Source organism: Penicillium waksmanii (assembly GCF_028829765.1).
Source record: "Penicillium waksmanii strain IBT 27052 chromosome Unknown utg000008l:1.0-5622682.0:1.0-5626561.0, whole genome shotgun sequence".
Taxonomy (NCBI): domain Eukaryota; kingdom Fungi; phylum Ascomycota; class Eurotiomycetes; order Eurotiales; family Aspergillaceae; genus Penicillium; species Penicillium waksmanii.
The window spans coordinates 3578731-3591935 of record NW_026643254.1 but is presented as its reverse complement, the minus strand read 5'-3'; the positions used below and the strand labels follow the sequence as shown (position 1 = coordinate 3591935).

The 13205-nt window shown below is 50.2% G+C and overlaps 7 protein-coding genes across 7 annotated transcripts; 6 read left to right on the top strand and 1 right to left on the bottom strand.

The window, feature by feature from the left end:
- Positions 1–669: 669 nt before the first annotated feature.
- N7481_009680 (uncharacterized protein) lies at positions 670–1498 on the top strand (the record flags this gene model as incomplete). The annotated part of the gene is made up of 2 exons (XM_057268899.1): positions 670–930; positions 989–1498. 2 exons carry the CDS (start codon positions 670–672, stop codon positions 1496–1498), a joined length of 771 nt encoding a protein of 256 aa, XP_057119576.1.
- A 594-nt stretch (positions 1499–2092) lies between these two features.
- N7481_009679 (rRNA 2'-O-methyltransferase fibrillarin family protein) lies at positions 2093–3373 on the top strand (the record flags this gene model as incomplete). The annotated part of the gene is made up of 4 exons (XM_057268898.1): positions 2093–2207; positions 2358–2530; positions 2603–2974; positions 3035–3373. 4 exons carry the CDS (start codon positions 2093–2095, stop codon positions 3371–3373), a joined length of 999 nt encoding a protein of 332 aa, XP_057119575.1.
- Positions 3374–3720: 347 nt separating this feature from the next.
- Positions 3721–3960, bottom strand: N7481_009678 (uncharacterized protein; the record flags this gene model as incomplete). The annotated part of the gene is made up of 2 exons (XM_057268897.1): positions 3721–3785; positions 3843–3960. The coding sequence occupies 2 exons, from the start codon at positions 3958–3960 to the stop codon at positions 3721–3723; spliced, it is 183 nt and encodes a 60-aa protein (XP_057119574.1).
- Positions 3961–4430: 470 nt separating this feature from the next.
- N7481_009677 (SDR family oxidoreductase) lies at positions 4431–5399 on the top strand (the record flags this gene model as incomplete). Its single annotated transcript, XM_057268896.1, has 1 exon — positions 4431–5399. One exon carries the CDS (start codon positions 4431–4433, stop codon positions 5397–5399), a length of 969 nt encoding a protein of 322 aa, XP_057119573.1.
- Positions 5400–5776: 377 nt separating this feature from the next.
- Positions 5777–7450, top strand: N7481_009676 (mitochondrial processing peptidase; the record flags this gene model as incomplete). The annotated part of the gene is made up of 5 exons (XM_057268895.1): positions 5777–5926; positions 5980–6105; positions 6169–6246; positions 6309–7003; positions 7060–7450. The coding sequence occupies 5 exons, from the start codon at positions 5777–5779 to the stop codon at positions 7448–7450; spliced, it is 1440 nt and encodes a 479-aa protein (XP_057119572.1).
- A 1220-nt stretch (positions 7451–8670) lies between these two features.
- On the top strand, positions 8671–10583 carry N7481_009675 (glycosyltransferase family 2 protein; the record flags this gene model as incomplete). The annotated part of the gene is made up of 4 exons (XM_057268894.1): positions 8671–8884; positions 8947–9965; positions 9990–10062; positions 10117–10583. 4 exons carry the CDS (start codon positions 8671–8673, stop codon positions 10581–10583), a joined length of 1773 nt encoding a protein of 590 aa, XP_057119571.1.
- Positions 10584–11195: 612 nt separating this feature from the next.
- On the top strand, positions 11196–12534 carry N7481_009674 (uncharacterized protein; the record flags this gene model as incomplete). The annotated part of the gene is made up of 2 exons (XM_057268893.1): positions 11196–11639; positions 11701–12534. The coding sequence occupies 2 exons, from the start codon at positions 11196–11198 to the stop codon at positions 12532–12534; spliced, it is 1278 nt and encodes a 425-aa protein (XP_057119570.1).
- Positions 12535–13205: the final 671 nt, after the last annotated feature.

Here is a 13205-nt window from a genome sequence, read left to right as displayed (position 1 = left end):
ACACATGGTAAGCTGCTCCAAGGAGGCATGTTTATTAATAGCCCATACGGAGAATTCCCAGATGGACTTCACATTGGTCTCCCGGCTCACCGGGTGAGCTCCTTCACCTTGCCGCCCAGTCACAAGCCCTCTGTTTGACTTAGCGCGTTGCTCTCTCAATTTAGCCAAAGTTGTTTGTGGGATGCAACGAATCGCAAGTCGTAGAGGATGGGGGCGTCAGCCTTGGGCGCGATCTGCCACCAATGAGGGTACCCGATTAAGCACCTATCCCTGTTAGTACCTGCAGTTGTGCATCGATCGCTTTTTATTTTTGTCGTACCTTGTTTCGAGTTAGACTAGGGTGTTGCTATTTTGACGATGTGTTGCAAATACGGACAAATATTACAATCAACGCCAGCTCTATATGTATCCAGCCTCCCTGGCCCGGTTGATCATCCTCATGCCAAATCCTTTCCCGTCACTCCTTTCCTCTAATCCCAACCTCCCTCCCTCTTGCTTGGTCTTGTCAACAGCCAGGTGCTGCTGACAGGCTTGTTTGTACTTCTGTTTCTTCATTCTTCTTATCATTCTTCTTTTCCTTGCTCTTGAAGATTCCAAATAAACAAACCTCCGGGTCGATCTACCACCACTCCCCACTCTACAACCCCGTCACCGAAGATCACAACCACCATGCGCTTTCTACCAACCTTCCTCTCCCTGGTGGCTGTCTCAACCGCCGCCCCAACAAACTTCTTCGATGATGCATACGACTTCTCTGAGGGGCTTCTGGACTACTACTCCAAAGTTAGTCAGCACATCAACCGCCTGAGGCACAGTAAGACCCCGGTGGGCTGCGATGCGTCCAAGATTACATTGCCATCCTATGCTTCAGGCCTCAAGGCGCCTGATGGGTTGAGCCCAATGTATGTCGCTATTGGACGGGGCACACAGGTATGTAGATCTTGATATTATACTACATCAAAGAGTTGATCCACTGACTCTTGAATAGAACTACACCTGTGCGGATAGCACGTCCAAGAGTACTCCTGCCGCAGCAGGTGCAGTTGCGAATCTCTACAATGCCACCTGCATGGCAGCAAACTTCCCCGACCTGTTGGAGTTGATCCCAAACCTCATCTGGAACAGCTCCGTTCCATTGGACGTCTCTGCATTCCCTCGGGCCAAAATCCAACTTCCGGCCAATGTCGACTTGATGGGTCACCACTTCTTCTACGACTCGACAACCCCGGAGTTCAACCTCAACATTGCTGGAGGCGGGCAATTTGGGATTGCGATGACCAAGAAGGGTGGGTCGATTGACGCCCCGAGCACTGCTACAAAGGGCACATATGGCGCTGTCGCTTGGCTGTATCTCACGACTACCACAGGCACTGTGGGCAAGTATAAGGCAGTATACCGTGTCGACACTGCTTCCGGCTCTCCCCCGGACACTTGCTTGGGACAACCTGCACAATTTCAGATGAAATACTCTGCGAATTATTACTTCTTTGGAAATTAGTTATGGACCTTGCTGGGCTTTGCTCTTCTGTACATAGATCACCGGTGGATGGGTGGATACGACCTTTGGGGAAACATCAGGCTGGTCCATTTGCTTTCTTCTGTTTTTATATTTTTACTTGCTCAAAGGCGGAGCATGGCGTTAGTAATGGAGTATAATATCGAATCGAACAAAATACCCTATGCATCATTGTTTTCCCTCCGCTTTCACATACTTTTCTTTTCCAGGGCTCTTCCGAGGCACGTGACTACACACGTGACCACGAAAGAGTCCCACTCAAAGCGCACTAACCGTGTTTCGACTAGCGCCGTTCTGATTTTCTGAAAGATCCAGCAGGCGCAAAAAAATCTCGACCGTAGCAACGAGCAGCAACGGCCTTGACCCGCACGCGACAGAGAACCATCGGTCAACTCTGCACAAGCTGCTTCATTTAGTGACTTCAATTATATTGTCACCTATCGCCCTTTGAATTAACACTCTTTTCGATACCGTTCTCTCAAAGATTTCCATCGCACTCGGATTGAGCATTCAGTAGCTCAATTCCCAATCTTTTCGAACTTTTCAACCAACTTCAACTCCCCCCAACTTCACATCATGGGTTTCGCTCCCCGAGGAGGTGGCCGTGGTGGCTTCGGTGGTGGTGACCGTGGAGGCCGCGGTGGACGTGGAGGATTCGGTGGTGACCGTGGCGGTGGCCGCGGTGGACGAGGTTTGTTTCATCAATCCATCCGACTATACAGGTAATCTGTATGAGGGTACAAAGCTGGCCGCCATACCAGCTCAATGACCACTGCAGATCTCACCGGTGTTCAATTGGAAAAAATATACAGTTTGCTGATCGTTGTTTCATTTTTTAAAGGTGGATTCGGCGCCCGTGGTGGTGGTGACCGTGGCGGTGGCCGTGGTGGCTTCGGTGGCCGTGGCGGCGGTCGTGGTGGTGATCGTGGCCGCGGTGGCCGCGGTGGCAGAGGTGCGCCTCGTGGTGGCCGTGGTGGTGCCGCTGGCGCCCGTGGTGGTGCTAAGGTCGTCATTGTAAGTACATGAGGAACGATGGACTTAAGGGAGAGAGAAGCAGTTGCTGACCAACTTTTTTTCTCTTCACAGGAGCCCCACCGTCACGCTGGTGTCTTCGTTGCCCGTGGTGGTAAGGAGGATCTGCTCGTCACCAAGAACCTGACTCCCGGCGAGGCTGTTTACGGCGAGAAGCGCATCTCCGTCGAGGGCCCTGCTGGTGAGGATGGTGCTGTCACCAAGATCGAGTACCGTGTGTGGAACCCCTTCCGTTCCAAGTTGGCTGCCGGTATCCTCGGTGGTCTGGACAACATCTACATGAAGCCTGGAATGAAGGTCCTTTACATTGGTGGTGCCAGTGGTACCTCCGTCTCTCACGTTGCCGATATTGTCGGCCCTACCGGTAACGTTTACGCCGTTGAGTTCTCTCACCGTTCCGGTCGTGACTTGATCGGCATGGCCACAGTAAGTTTTTGATGTTAAATCTAGACGTCAGCGTTGAGGAATGCTAACAATCCCTTCTAGCACCGCACAAATGTGATTCCTATTGTTGAGGATGCCCGTCATCCCCTCCGCTACCGCATGTTGGTCCCTATGGTTGATGTTATCTTCGCTGATGTTGCCCAACCGGATCAAGCCCGTATTGTTGGCCTCAACGCCCACATGTTCCTCAAGGACCAGGGTGGTGTTCTGATCTCCATCAAGGCCAGCTGTATCGACAGTACCGCTGCCGCTGATGTTGTCTTCTCCCGCGAGGTCCAGAAGATGCGTGAGGAGAAGGTTAAGCCCAAGGAGCAGCTGACTCTTGAGCCCTTCGAGCGTGATCACTGTATCGTCGGTGGTGTCTACACTCGCTCTTCATAAATGGGGTTTTAATCTTTTGTCATGTCTTTTCTTTATTTGTTCCATTTCACTTTTCCCTCAGGCGTCTCGTGTTCCGCGATGTATCCACTGTTCTTTTCTCTTGTGACTGGTTTTCTCTGTCCATGTACGATTGCTTGTGTCACAAAATTTAGGTCTCGCTTTGGGAAAAATGCACACTTTGAAATGATGAAGTGTCTTCGTAAGGTATATCTGTTGATGCCTATAAGTCTTAGGAGGTCAGCTGTTCCAACCGTTGCCCATACTCTTCCATCATGCAAGGTTGCCATTCTCCTTGCGATTTTTCAAAAGCCGACTGGTTGGTATATCAGAGTACCTCACGCCTACGATTAGGGTGCTTTGCCCAAATTCAGACCATGTCCAGCAGGGCCTTTGAACAATAGCAGACTAACACCTGAGCAGGAGTGTAGTGGTACTGTTATATTCGACCTAAAAGTTCTTTGCCACTCACATGTTATCTGTTTTCCGGGGTTCTCAGTTCTCATCGGACTTTCCCCGCGTTCCGAGCTGCCCAGGCCGGTGGTTCGGCTGTCGGATTTCTCACCGAGTTTCAATAGCCACTCCTGCATTGTAAAAAAGACTCGGAATATGTGCGTGGGGGACTCCATACCGTCTGTATCTAGATTCTACAGTGCCTAGTAATAAGTTTGTGACTAGATTTTGAAATCGCGAAAACCGAGGGGTATATGTTACTGATTGAGGTGCCCATTTATTAGGTACTTGTGTAGGTGATCTTAACCTCATCATGTACTATTAAACCGAATTGGAGATCCATTTAAATACCAATGGGCTCAAACCTATTTTGGGCTCCGGGGGCAAAGTAATTGTTAGGTTCCATCATTTGTCGAATTAATAGATTGCGTGGGGGGGAAGGGGAGACTTCGCCGCAACCCCGCGGGGTGAGTATATAAGGACATCGGAACGTCCCCGTGTTGCACGATCGAAATATCTCAATAGATTTCTGAACCAATTGCTTCTATCTCACTATCCACTGCTTCCATCCTCATAAGCCCAATACTCAACCATTGCCTCACCCAATATGTCGATTCTCATCACTGGCGCAGGCGGCTACGTTGGCCAGGAATTGGCAGCAAGCCTTCTTGCTAGCACTCCATCTTCCACGACGGTGACCATCACTGATGTCGTTGAGCCCGAGGTTCCAGAGGCAGCTAAGGAGCATGCCAGCCGACTGACTTGTGTTCGTGCCGATTTAACCTCGCCGAAGGAGGTCGATGAGTTGATCAGCGCCTCTCGCAAATACGAGACTGTATACCTCTTGCACGGTATCATGTCCAGTGGCGCTGAGGCCAACTTCGAGCTCGGCATCAAAGTCAATCTCGACTCTTCACGATACATCCTAGACCGACTACGCATAACCCAGCCTGGAGTGAAGGTAGTCTTTACCTCCTCACTGGCAGTCTACGGCCCAGCACCGCCCGGTTTCCTGATCAACGAGAATAACTTCCCACCGGTGCCTTCCTCTTCCTACGGATCGCAGAAGCTCATTATCGAGACCCTCGTGACCGACTACTCGCGACGTGGGTTCATCGACGGACGTAGCGTGCGGCTACCCACAGTAACTGTCCGAGCCGGCAAGCCTACTCAGGCTGCAAGCAGTTTCGCCAGTGACATTATTCGCGAGCCCTTCCACGGCAAGAAGGCCATCCTACCCGTGGGTAAAGAGACCGAGATGTGGATTTGCTCGCCACATACCATTATCAAGAACTTGATGCATGCGCGCACCGTTCCCAAGGATGCCTTTGGCGAGTCGCGTTCCGTGAATCTGCCCGGTTTGAAGGTCAGTGTGCAGGATATGTTGGATGCATTGGAGCAGGTCGGTGGTAAGGAGCGACGGGCGTTGGTCGAGGAGAAATACGATGCTGCCACGGATAAAATCGTGCAGTCTTGGACACCTCAATTTTCGAATGAGCGGGCTTATAAGCTTGGATTTTCTGCAGATGTTTCCATGTTAGAAAATATCCAGCAGTTTGCGAGTAAATTTGTATGATGGAGACACGTTTCGTGAAGGTCTTGGGGTTTCGGGATGGATCGGTTGTGAATGAGGACAGCGGCGGGTATGCCAACGAAGTATATAATCGGTCGATACTCTTTGTGAGCGACGAGGCTAGAAATGATAAGTCAGTTTGAATCCAAGCCAAGTCCACCAAATGTAATGTGCGTGCCACTATGTAGTGTTGTCTCGTGGGAAGGGGAATGGGCCCAAGGAAGTTGTCGGGATGGAAGTGACCTGCTTGAAATGTGGGTGATGTGATTGGCTGGTGAGTTGGGTGAATAATCTGAGCCTTCCGAAAGTCCAACCTCAGGGCGACGCCAGCTCTTTTCTCCATCCCCCTACCCCCTCCTACCCACTCTACCACGTCCGCAATGGCTTCCCGCCGTTTGGCATTTAACCTGAACCAGGCTCTTAAGAGCCGTGCGGCTCTCAAGTCCATCCAGCCTGTGAAGCGCGGCTTCGCCTCGCCGGTTGCTCTGCCGTCCACCACTCAGTCCACCACCCTCTCCAATGGCTTCACCGTACGCCTCGCCAACCCGTTCAATTGCGTCGCACTCTTGCTAATCTCTTATAGATCGCCACCGACCACTCCCCGTGGGCTCAGACTTCCACCGTCGGCGTGTGGATTGATTCCGGTAGCCGGTCAGAGACTGACAAGACCAACGGAACCGCTCACTTCCTTGAGCACCTTGCCTTCAAGGTTCGACCCTACAGAAAACCCCGATCAAATCGATATGGCATCTAACCGGAATCGAATCTATAGGGTACCAACAAGCGCTCCCAGCACCAGCTGGAGCTTGAGATCGAGAACATGGGTGCTCACCTGAACGCCTACACCTCGGTACGGCCGGAAAACCCAACGCATCACCCTATATCTCAGAAACACGCTAATAATCTGTCCAGCGCGAGAACACCGTCTACTACGCCAAGTCCTTCAACGCCGATGTTCCCAAGGCCGTCGACATTCTCTCCGATATCCTCCAGAACTCCAAGCTCGAGTCTTCCGCCATTGAGCGTGAGCGCGACGTCATCCTGCGCGAGCAGGAGGAGGTTGACAAGCAGCTTGAGGAGGTCGTCTTTGACCACCTTCACGCCACCGCTTACCAGGGCCAGCCCCTTGGTCGCACCATCCTCGGCCCCAAGGAGAACATCCAGACCATCACCCGGGAGAACCTGACCGACTACATCCAGACCAACTACACCGCTGACCGTATGGTCCTGGTTGGTGCTGGTGGTATCCCCCACGAGCAGCTCGTCCGCCTCGCCGAGGAGCACTTCGGTGGCCTTCCCAGCAAGCCCCCTACCTCCGCCGCCGCCGCTCTCACCGCTGAGATGAAGCGCACCCCCGAGTTCATTGGCTCTGAGGTCCGTCTCCGTGATGACACCATTCCCTCTGCCCACATCGCTCTCGCTGTTGAGGGTGTCAGCTGGAAGGATGACGACTACTTCACTGCTCTGGTCGCCCAGGCCATCGTCGGTAACTGGGACCGCGCCATGGGCCAGTCTCCCTTCCTCGGAAGCAAGCTCAGCTCCCAAGTCAGCCACCACCACCTTGCTAACAGCTTCATGAGCTTCTCCACCAGCTACAGCGACACTGGGTAAGTTTCTTCGCAACCTTGTAGATGTCGTTCTCTGTTGTACTAACATTATCCAGTCTTTGGGGTATCTACCTGGTTTCCGAGAACCTGACCAACCTCGATGACCTGATCCACTTCACCCTCCGCGAGTGGTCTCGTCTGTGCAACAACGTCACCTCCGCCGAGGTTGAGCGTGCCAAGGCCCAGCTGAAGGCCTCCATCCTCCTGTCCCTGGACGGCACTACCGCTGTCGCCGAGGACATTGGTCGCCAGATCATCACCACTGGCCGCCGCCTCAGCGCCGAAGATATTGAGCGCACCGTTGGTCAGATTTCCGAGAAGGATATCATGGACTTTGCCACCCGCAAGCTGTGGGACCAGGACGTTGCCATGAGCGCCGTTGGCAGCATCGAGGGTATCCTTGACTACCAGCGTATCCGTAACGACATGTCTCGCAACTTGTCCTAAATTCCCCCTTCCAATTGCGAATTAAAGACAGCTATCTGAGACTGGGGTATTTCCGAGTCTGGATGGGTGTTGTTGTTTGAATGTACTATCAATCATTGCCCTGTTTGCGTGTGAAAATAGCAATTTAATTGCCCTTGGTAGACTATATAGTCTGTAGTCCAGGGTGACTCAGACCAAGATATTTCTTTTGTCCACCGTGATCTTATATTGTCTCAATTAAACGCTTTGAATCTCAATATTCGATTTATATACGTAGGCCTTCCCCCGAAAATTCCACCCAACTCTGAACCTACATCCATGGATGCTACAGTGGTGCTCGGGGTAGTTATTAGCCTCCAGGGCTTCAAGAAACTACTAGTAGTTATTTCCACTCCAACCTGGATCCCTCAGCGGGTCACAAAAGTACTGTCTACAGGTAGAAGCTCTTTGCGAATGGCGATCAGAAGCCTACCACAGTACTAGTACTTGGAACACGTTTAAATGTTTCAGTCTTTTTGGCTAGTCTGATTCTCCATCCCGTCTATCCCGCCAACCCGGAACCGCTAGCCTTTTTATGACTTGACTGGGGGCTAGCTTAGAACAGGAACCTTGGTCACAGCAAACACCCCTCCTTATTCAAGAGGGGAAAAGCGCTTGTTGGAGCCGACTGGGATGCCAAAAAGTCCCGGGAGAGCATCGGGAGTAGTGGATGGTTCATGTCGAGTATTTGTGAAAACAAGATACAGTGAGACTGCCAGGGTGATCAAACACTCTTCCTAATTGTATTCTTTTTCAATCGCCTTGGCATGAATTATTCCACATCAATAAGCGATCTATGATCAGACTAAAAGAGAAGAAATGACTATTTTGTGACAGTTGGGGATCGATATTAGGGTGAAGTTGTGCCTAAATAAAATTCAACTAGCGTATTTGATCTAACCAATAAGCAGCCCAGCCCTGGAAGGCATGTTTGGGATTCAAGCGATGAAGAACTGGTTCTCTCGCCAACCGGCAAACGGCGGATTTGAGCATTGGGTTCGTTCCGGTCCATAATCCACAGTGGCTTGGCCAGAGCACTCCAAATAGCGCCTAAACGCACAAACACACCGCTATTATGCCCCTTTCCTTTGGGAATGAATCGATTTTAGTCTGATGGGGAGAATTGATAAATGTCACAATAATTCCCTTTATTCTCCTCTAGCTTGCACCGGTGCCTCTTGATCATTTTCCTATCAGGCGCCATGATCGGCGGTACTGCTGGATCTATAGTCGAGCTCCCTCAAGATAGGCAGATCGTATCGGGCCAAAGACATCGCAATTTCCTTTACAATGTAGCTCGATCAGCAGAGACTATCGGTTATGTCTACATCATCATACGCTTGGTTTCGTTATTGTCAACTTCGGAGAAGACTTGGCAAATGTGGACACTCTTTCTCCTCGAAACCTTCTTCATTCGTAAGTAGAAAAGAATCAAAACTGGATTCTGGCTTTATTTCTAATTCGAATTGTGGGTAAAGATTTGGCTCGAAAGGAACAGTCATTGACTGTGTTGGCCACCAAGAATCCAGAGAGTCTTCCCAGAAAACGACTACGCCTCCACGGAAATAAAGATCTGCCCCATGTAGATGTTCTTCTGCCATGCTGCGGCGAAGATGTTGATGTGATTCTACAGACAGTACAAGCGGCTTGTACTCTAGACTATCCAAAGTCTCATTTCAGAGTTCTCGTGCTTGATGATGGCCAATCGCAATTGTTGGAAAAGACAGTATTGGAGCTGCAGACACAATGGCCACATCTTTCCTATAACTCTCGCGGAAGACAATCTGGGCAAGTTTTTGCCAAATCTGGGAATCTAAACTATGCTTTAACATCTCTACAACGGGATTTCCAACCCGAATTCTGCGCGATTTTAGATGCCGATTCTATACCAACGAGGGAATTTCTGAGGGCCACGCTGCCTCATCTACTCATGGACCCAGAGGCGGCTCTTGTGTCTACTCGGCAATATTTCTACAATCTTCCGAATGGAGATCCACTATCCCAATCGCGGGGGCATTTTTATACCTGCCAAAATGCTAAATTGGACACCCTTGGAATCGCCATTGATTCGGGGTCAGGCGCAGTCTTTAGACGACAATCGATTGTGGATGCGGGCCTTTACCCGACATATTCATTTTCGGAGGATTGGCAGCTGTCTTTGCTGCTACGCGGTATGGGCTACAAAACCTTCCAGGTAGATGAGGCCTTGCAATTTGGTCAAGTTCCGGCTTCTCTTGCCGGCCATATTGCTCAAAGAAAACGATGGAACATCGGCCACGCTCAGCAGATTGTTGCAATGATTTCTCCCAGAGGCATGTCTCTATCTTCCCAACTGAGATTTTCGATCGCTCGAAACGGATTCGGTATCGTATTTGAAGAGATTGGATGCCTCTTGGGGTTTGCTGCCGTACCCCTTCTATTATTTTGCGGAAAGAAACTCGTTCCTACCTCATCGCCAAATATGGTAGCACTGCAATTTATTCTTTCTCTGGGCCAAGTCCTTTTGACTTGGGCCTATTAGTTCTTGCAGGCCGCTTACACCGGCCATCAAAGCACACCATTTGCGTTCCTAGAGAACAAGTGGCTAGCAGGATGTGAGTTGAACGCCCTTTTCCCTGTTAATGATAAAACTAACAAACTTGAAATAGCGAATGTTCACGCTATACTAAGATTCTACTTTGTCTCAAAAAAGCCGAAAGGTTCATTCATTACTGGCAGTAGCGAAAACTCATTTAATCACAAGACAGAATTATCTCTGTGCATGAGACTGTATCGGGACTTGTGGGGAAATGGCATTTTTTACAGCGTCATTCTACTCACCGTTATACTTTCCTCGATAATATATTCGTCTATATCAGCAACAGGAAAAGCTGAAGACTTTTTTATGCATACAATCACCACCATTGCGTGGCCCCAGCTCGCGCACATGTGTTTTTTGGTGTTGAAAAATCTCTCGGTGCCTATGATTTACCTGCTTGACCCACCAAAGTATACAGCGCGAGCGATACCCTTCGCCGATATGGGAACCAGTCAACTGAAGACTGAGGAAGATGTGGTAGATGGTGAGGCTGTGCAAGGGACGTGGAATGGTATTGATAAAGCTGGCAAGAATTGATCGGGGATCAAATGCTGTGATTCAACCCAGGAGGATCTTGAGGAAAGAATAGTTAGTGGGAGCTTGTAACTTGTAAGACAACACTGATGCCATTGCCAACAGGCTTCAGAGCTGGCCTCTTCACTCTTCTCTCTCCTCCTGTCACACCATGAATCTCGAATTCGAAGCCCCTTCCCCTCCCCCCTTTCTAAACTTCGCCCCCCAGGAGCTCAGGTCACAGCTCTCCTGGGGTTTCTTGTGGCTTGACCGCAAAAGTTGCGAGACGGTCCCTTTTTCTTAGTGTCGTAGCTCTGCTACACACTTTGATCGGGTCAATGACCCCCATATTCACAATATTGAACAATCTTATAATTCAAAATCAGGGCCAGTTTCCTATCCACGGTTCAAAATTTGGAACATCACCGCATCAACAATCGTCGTCATACAACAGCCGCCGAACCCAAAAATGGTGGCAGTACCATTCTACCAGACCTTTTCAGGCAAAACACTAAGTGAGCTTTTCTGCCAGTCCTCCGAATCTTCCTTCTCTAACTTCCATTTCACAGCTCAACACCTTCCTCGTCGACCTTAAGAATCATCTCTCATCCCCTCGACGGTTGCACCTTCATCAGAATGGCGCCTTCCAAGGGAAATTTCGCCCAAGACCGCCTCAGCGGGTGGTTACAAGAGCGCTGCGACTTGACTGAGGGCTCCCTTGATTCTTATTCCATTTCCCATCTCGGCACGCTTGAGAATACTGAAGACATGTCTTCGCTTCATCGACAGGTGGTTTCTTCCCAGAGTGGAATACAGACAACTCTTGTTACCCGACCTGCTACTCGACCTCCATCAAGTCCTCTATCGCAAGGGTCTCTAGCAGATGCTCAACAGCCGACCACCCCCCTCAGGCCCCAGAGTACCACACCACAGTCCTCCCCAGGTCGCGCAAGTCACGACTTCACATCAGTAGCCAAAGGCCAAATGGCCGGAGATTATCCTGCAGATCAGTGTTGGGCATGCGATTTCGACTGTCCCCCACCTCACCATTGCCATGTTATCGCAATTTGCGATCGACAGGTCTGGCAGCCTCTCTGCAAACGTTGTTCAGCTGGTCCTATACTAATATTGGCTTGTTTAGCCCAAAATATGGGTGGACGCCAATGCATTCCCTTGCAACTTCATCAAGAAGAATTCCTCCAACGGAGTAATGCTGTGTCCAAACTGTCACGCTCTCTTCGACGATGCCTATGACCCCATGTTCGTCTTCTTTCCGACGGACTTGCAGTACTTCATCGACTACGAGAAGCGCAACGCGAAGGAGCGGCATACAGAGGGCTATGGCGGACCACGTCGCGTCCCAACCGCGGTAGAGTATCGGCAATACCAAGAGGATCGAGGAGATCTCCCCCTTGGTCAGAAGGGCGGGCTGTATTTCAGAACTTTCTTGACGGCAACAGCCCCAGAGAACTACCCGAGATTCATCAGATATAAGACTTGGCATGGAGAACCAATGTACGCGATACGACGTGCTTTTCACCTGTTGGGCACTCCTCGGGTCAACCTACTCCCTACAAAGATCCGCCAGCGTCTCCTCGAACTTTTCGAACTTTACTTCATCGATGACCCACAGAATTGTCATTATTGGGAACCTGCAAGCACCGCGGAATCGACCAACGAGTCTCCCAAACCGTCCAGCGATAACCGAAGCGATGGCCGTATGGACTGCAGTGATTCACAGGGTGGCGCTCCCAAGCGACGCATCGCAGTTGATCCCGGTGACAACGACATGGAAGATAACCCCAGTCCATCAAAGCGACAAAAGGACGGACCCGCAGACATCGCAAGCAGTAGCTTAGGATATCCATACCCGCCAGTGGATGACTATGACTGGACCAACGACTGGCTTTTTGGACCGCATAGAGCGACTGAAGATACGTTGCGGGCGTTTTCTTATTCTTTTGCCGAGGCTTGAGGTGTGTTTTTTACACATTCAATCGACTTGAAATTTCCATGAAATGCTTACACACCTTCCCGCAGGTAATCAACCCAAGCAGTTCTGTTGTGTCAATGGATTGAAATGCGGTTCCTCTATTATTACGACTTGATTATTCGAGATATTGCTCATTGCGAAGTACCGATTCAGTTTATTAGCTACAGTCCAGTCTTACATGTCGCTAGGGTTCTTCGGATACTGTTAGCTAGGTAAACCACGATTGCTGTGTTCTTTATTCTTATACTTGCTCGCATAACTTCTGAATACAATACTCTCTTTACTCCAAAGAGAACGCAACTTAATTTCTGAAACCAAGAAACCCCCACACAAAGAAGGAAAAAGGATGTCGTAAACGAGAGGTGCTCTGCGCCACTTGCTCGAAACCTCCACGGCTTGCACCATCACTTCGACTCCGCAGCTCTCTTCACCGAATTGGCCTCTCCGGCTGCCGCATACCTTGCCGCACACCTTGACGCACACCATGGCCATCTGCCATGTCTCACAACGCACGAGAGGAAATGTGAGAAAAAATTGTAAATTTCGGAGATGACACAATAGATGGGTGCCTCGTGGAGGTGCTCACCTGAGCAGGTTAAAGCTGGGATCTACATTTGCTTTTTTATGTCTGAGGCTCCAATATCTGCCTGAGG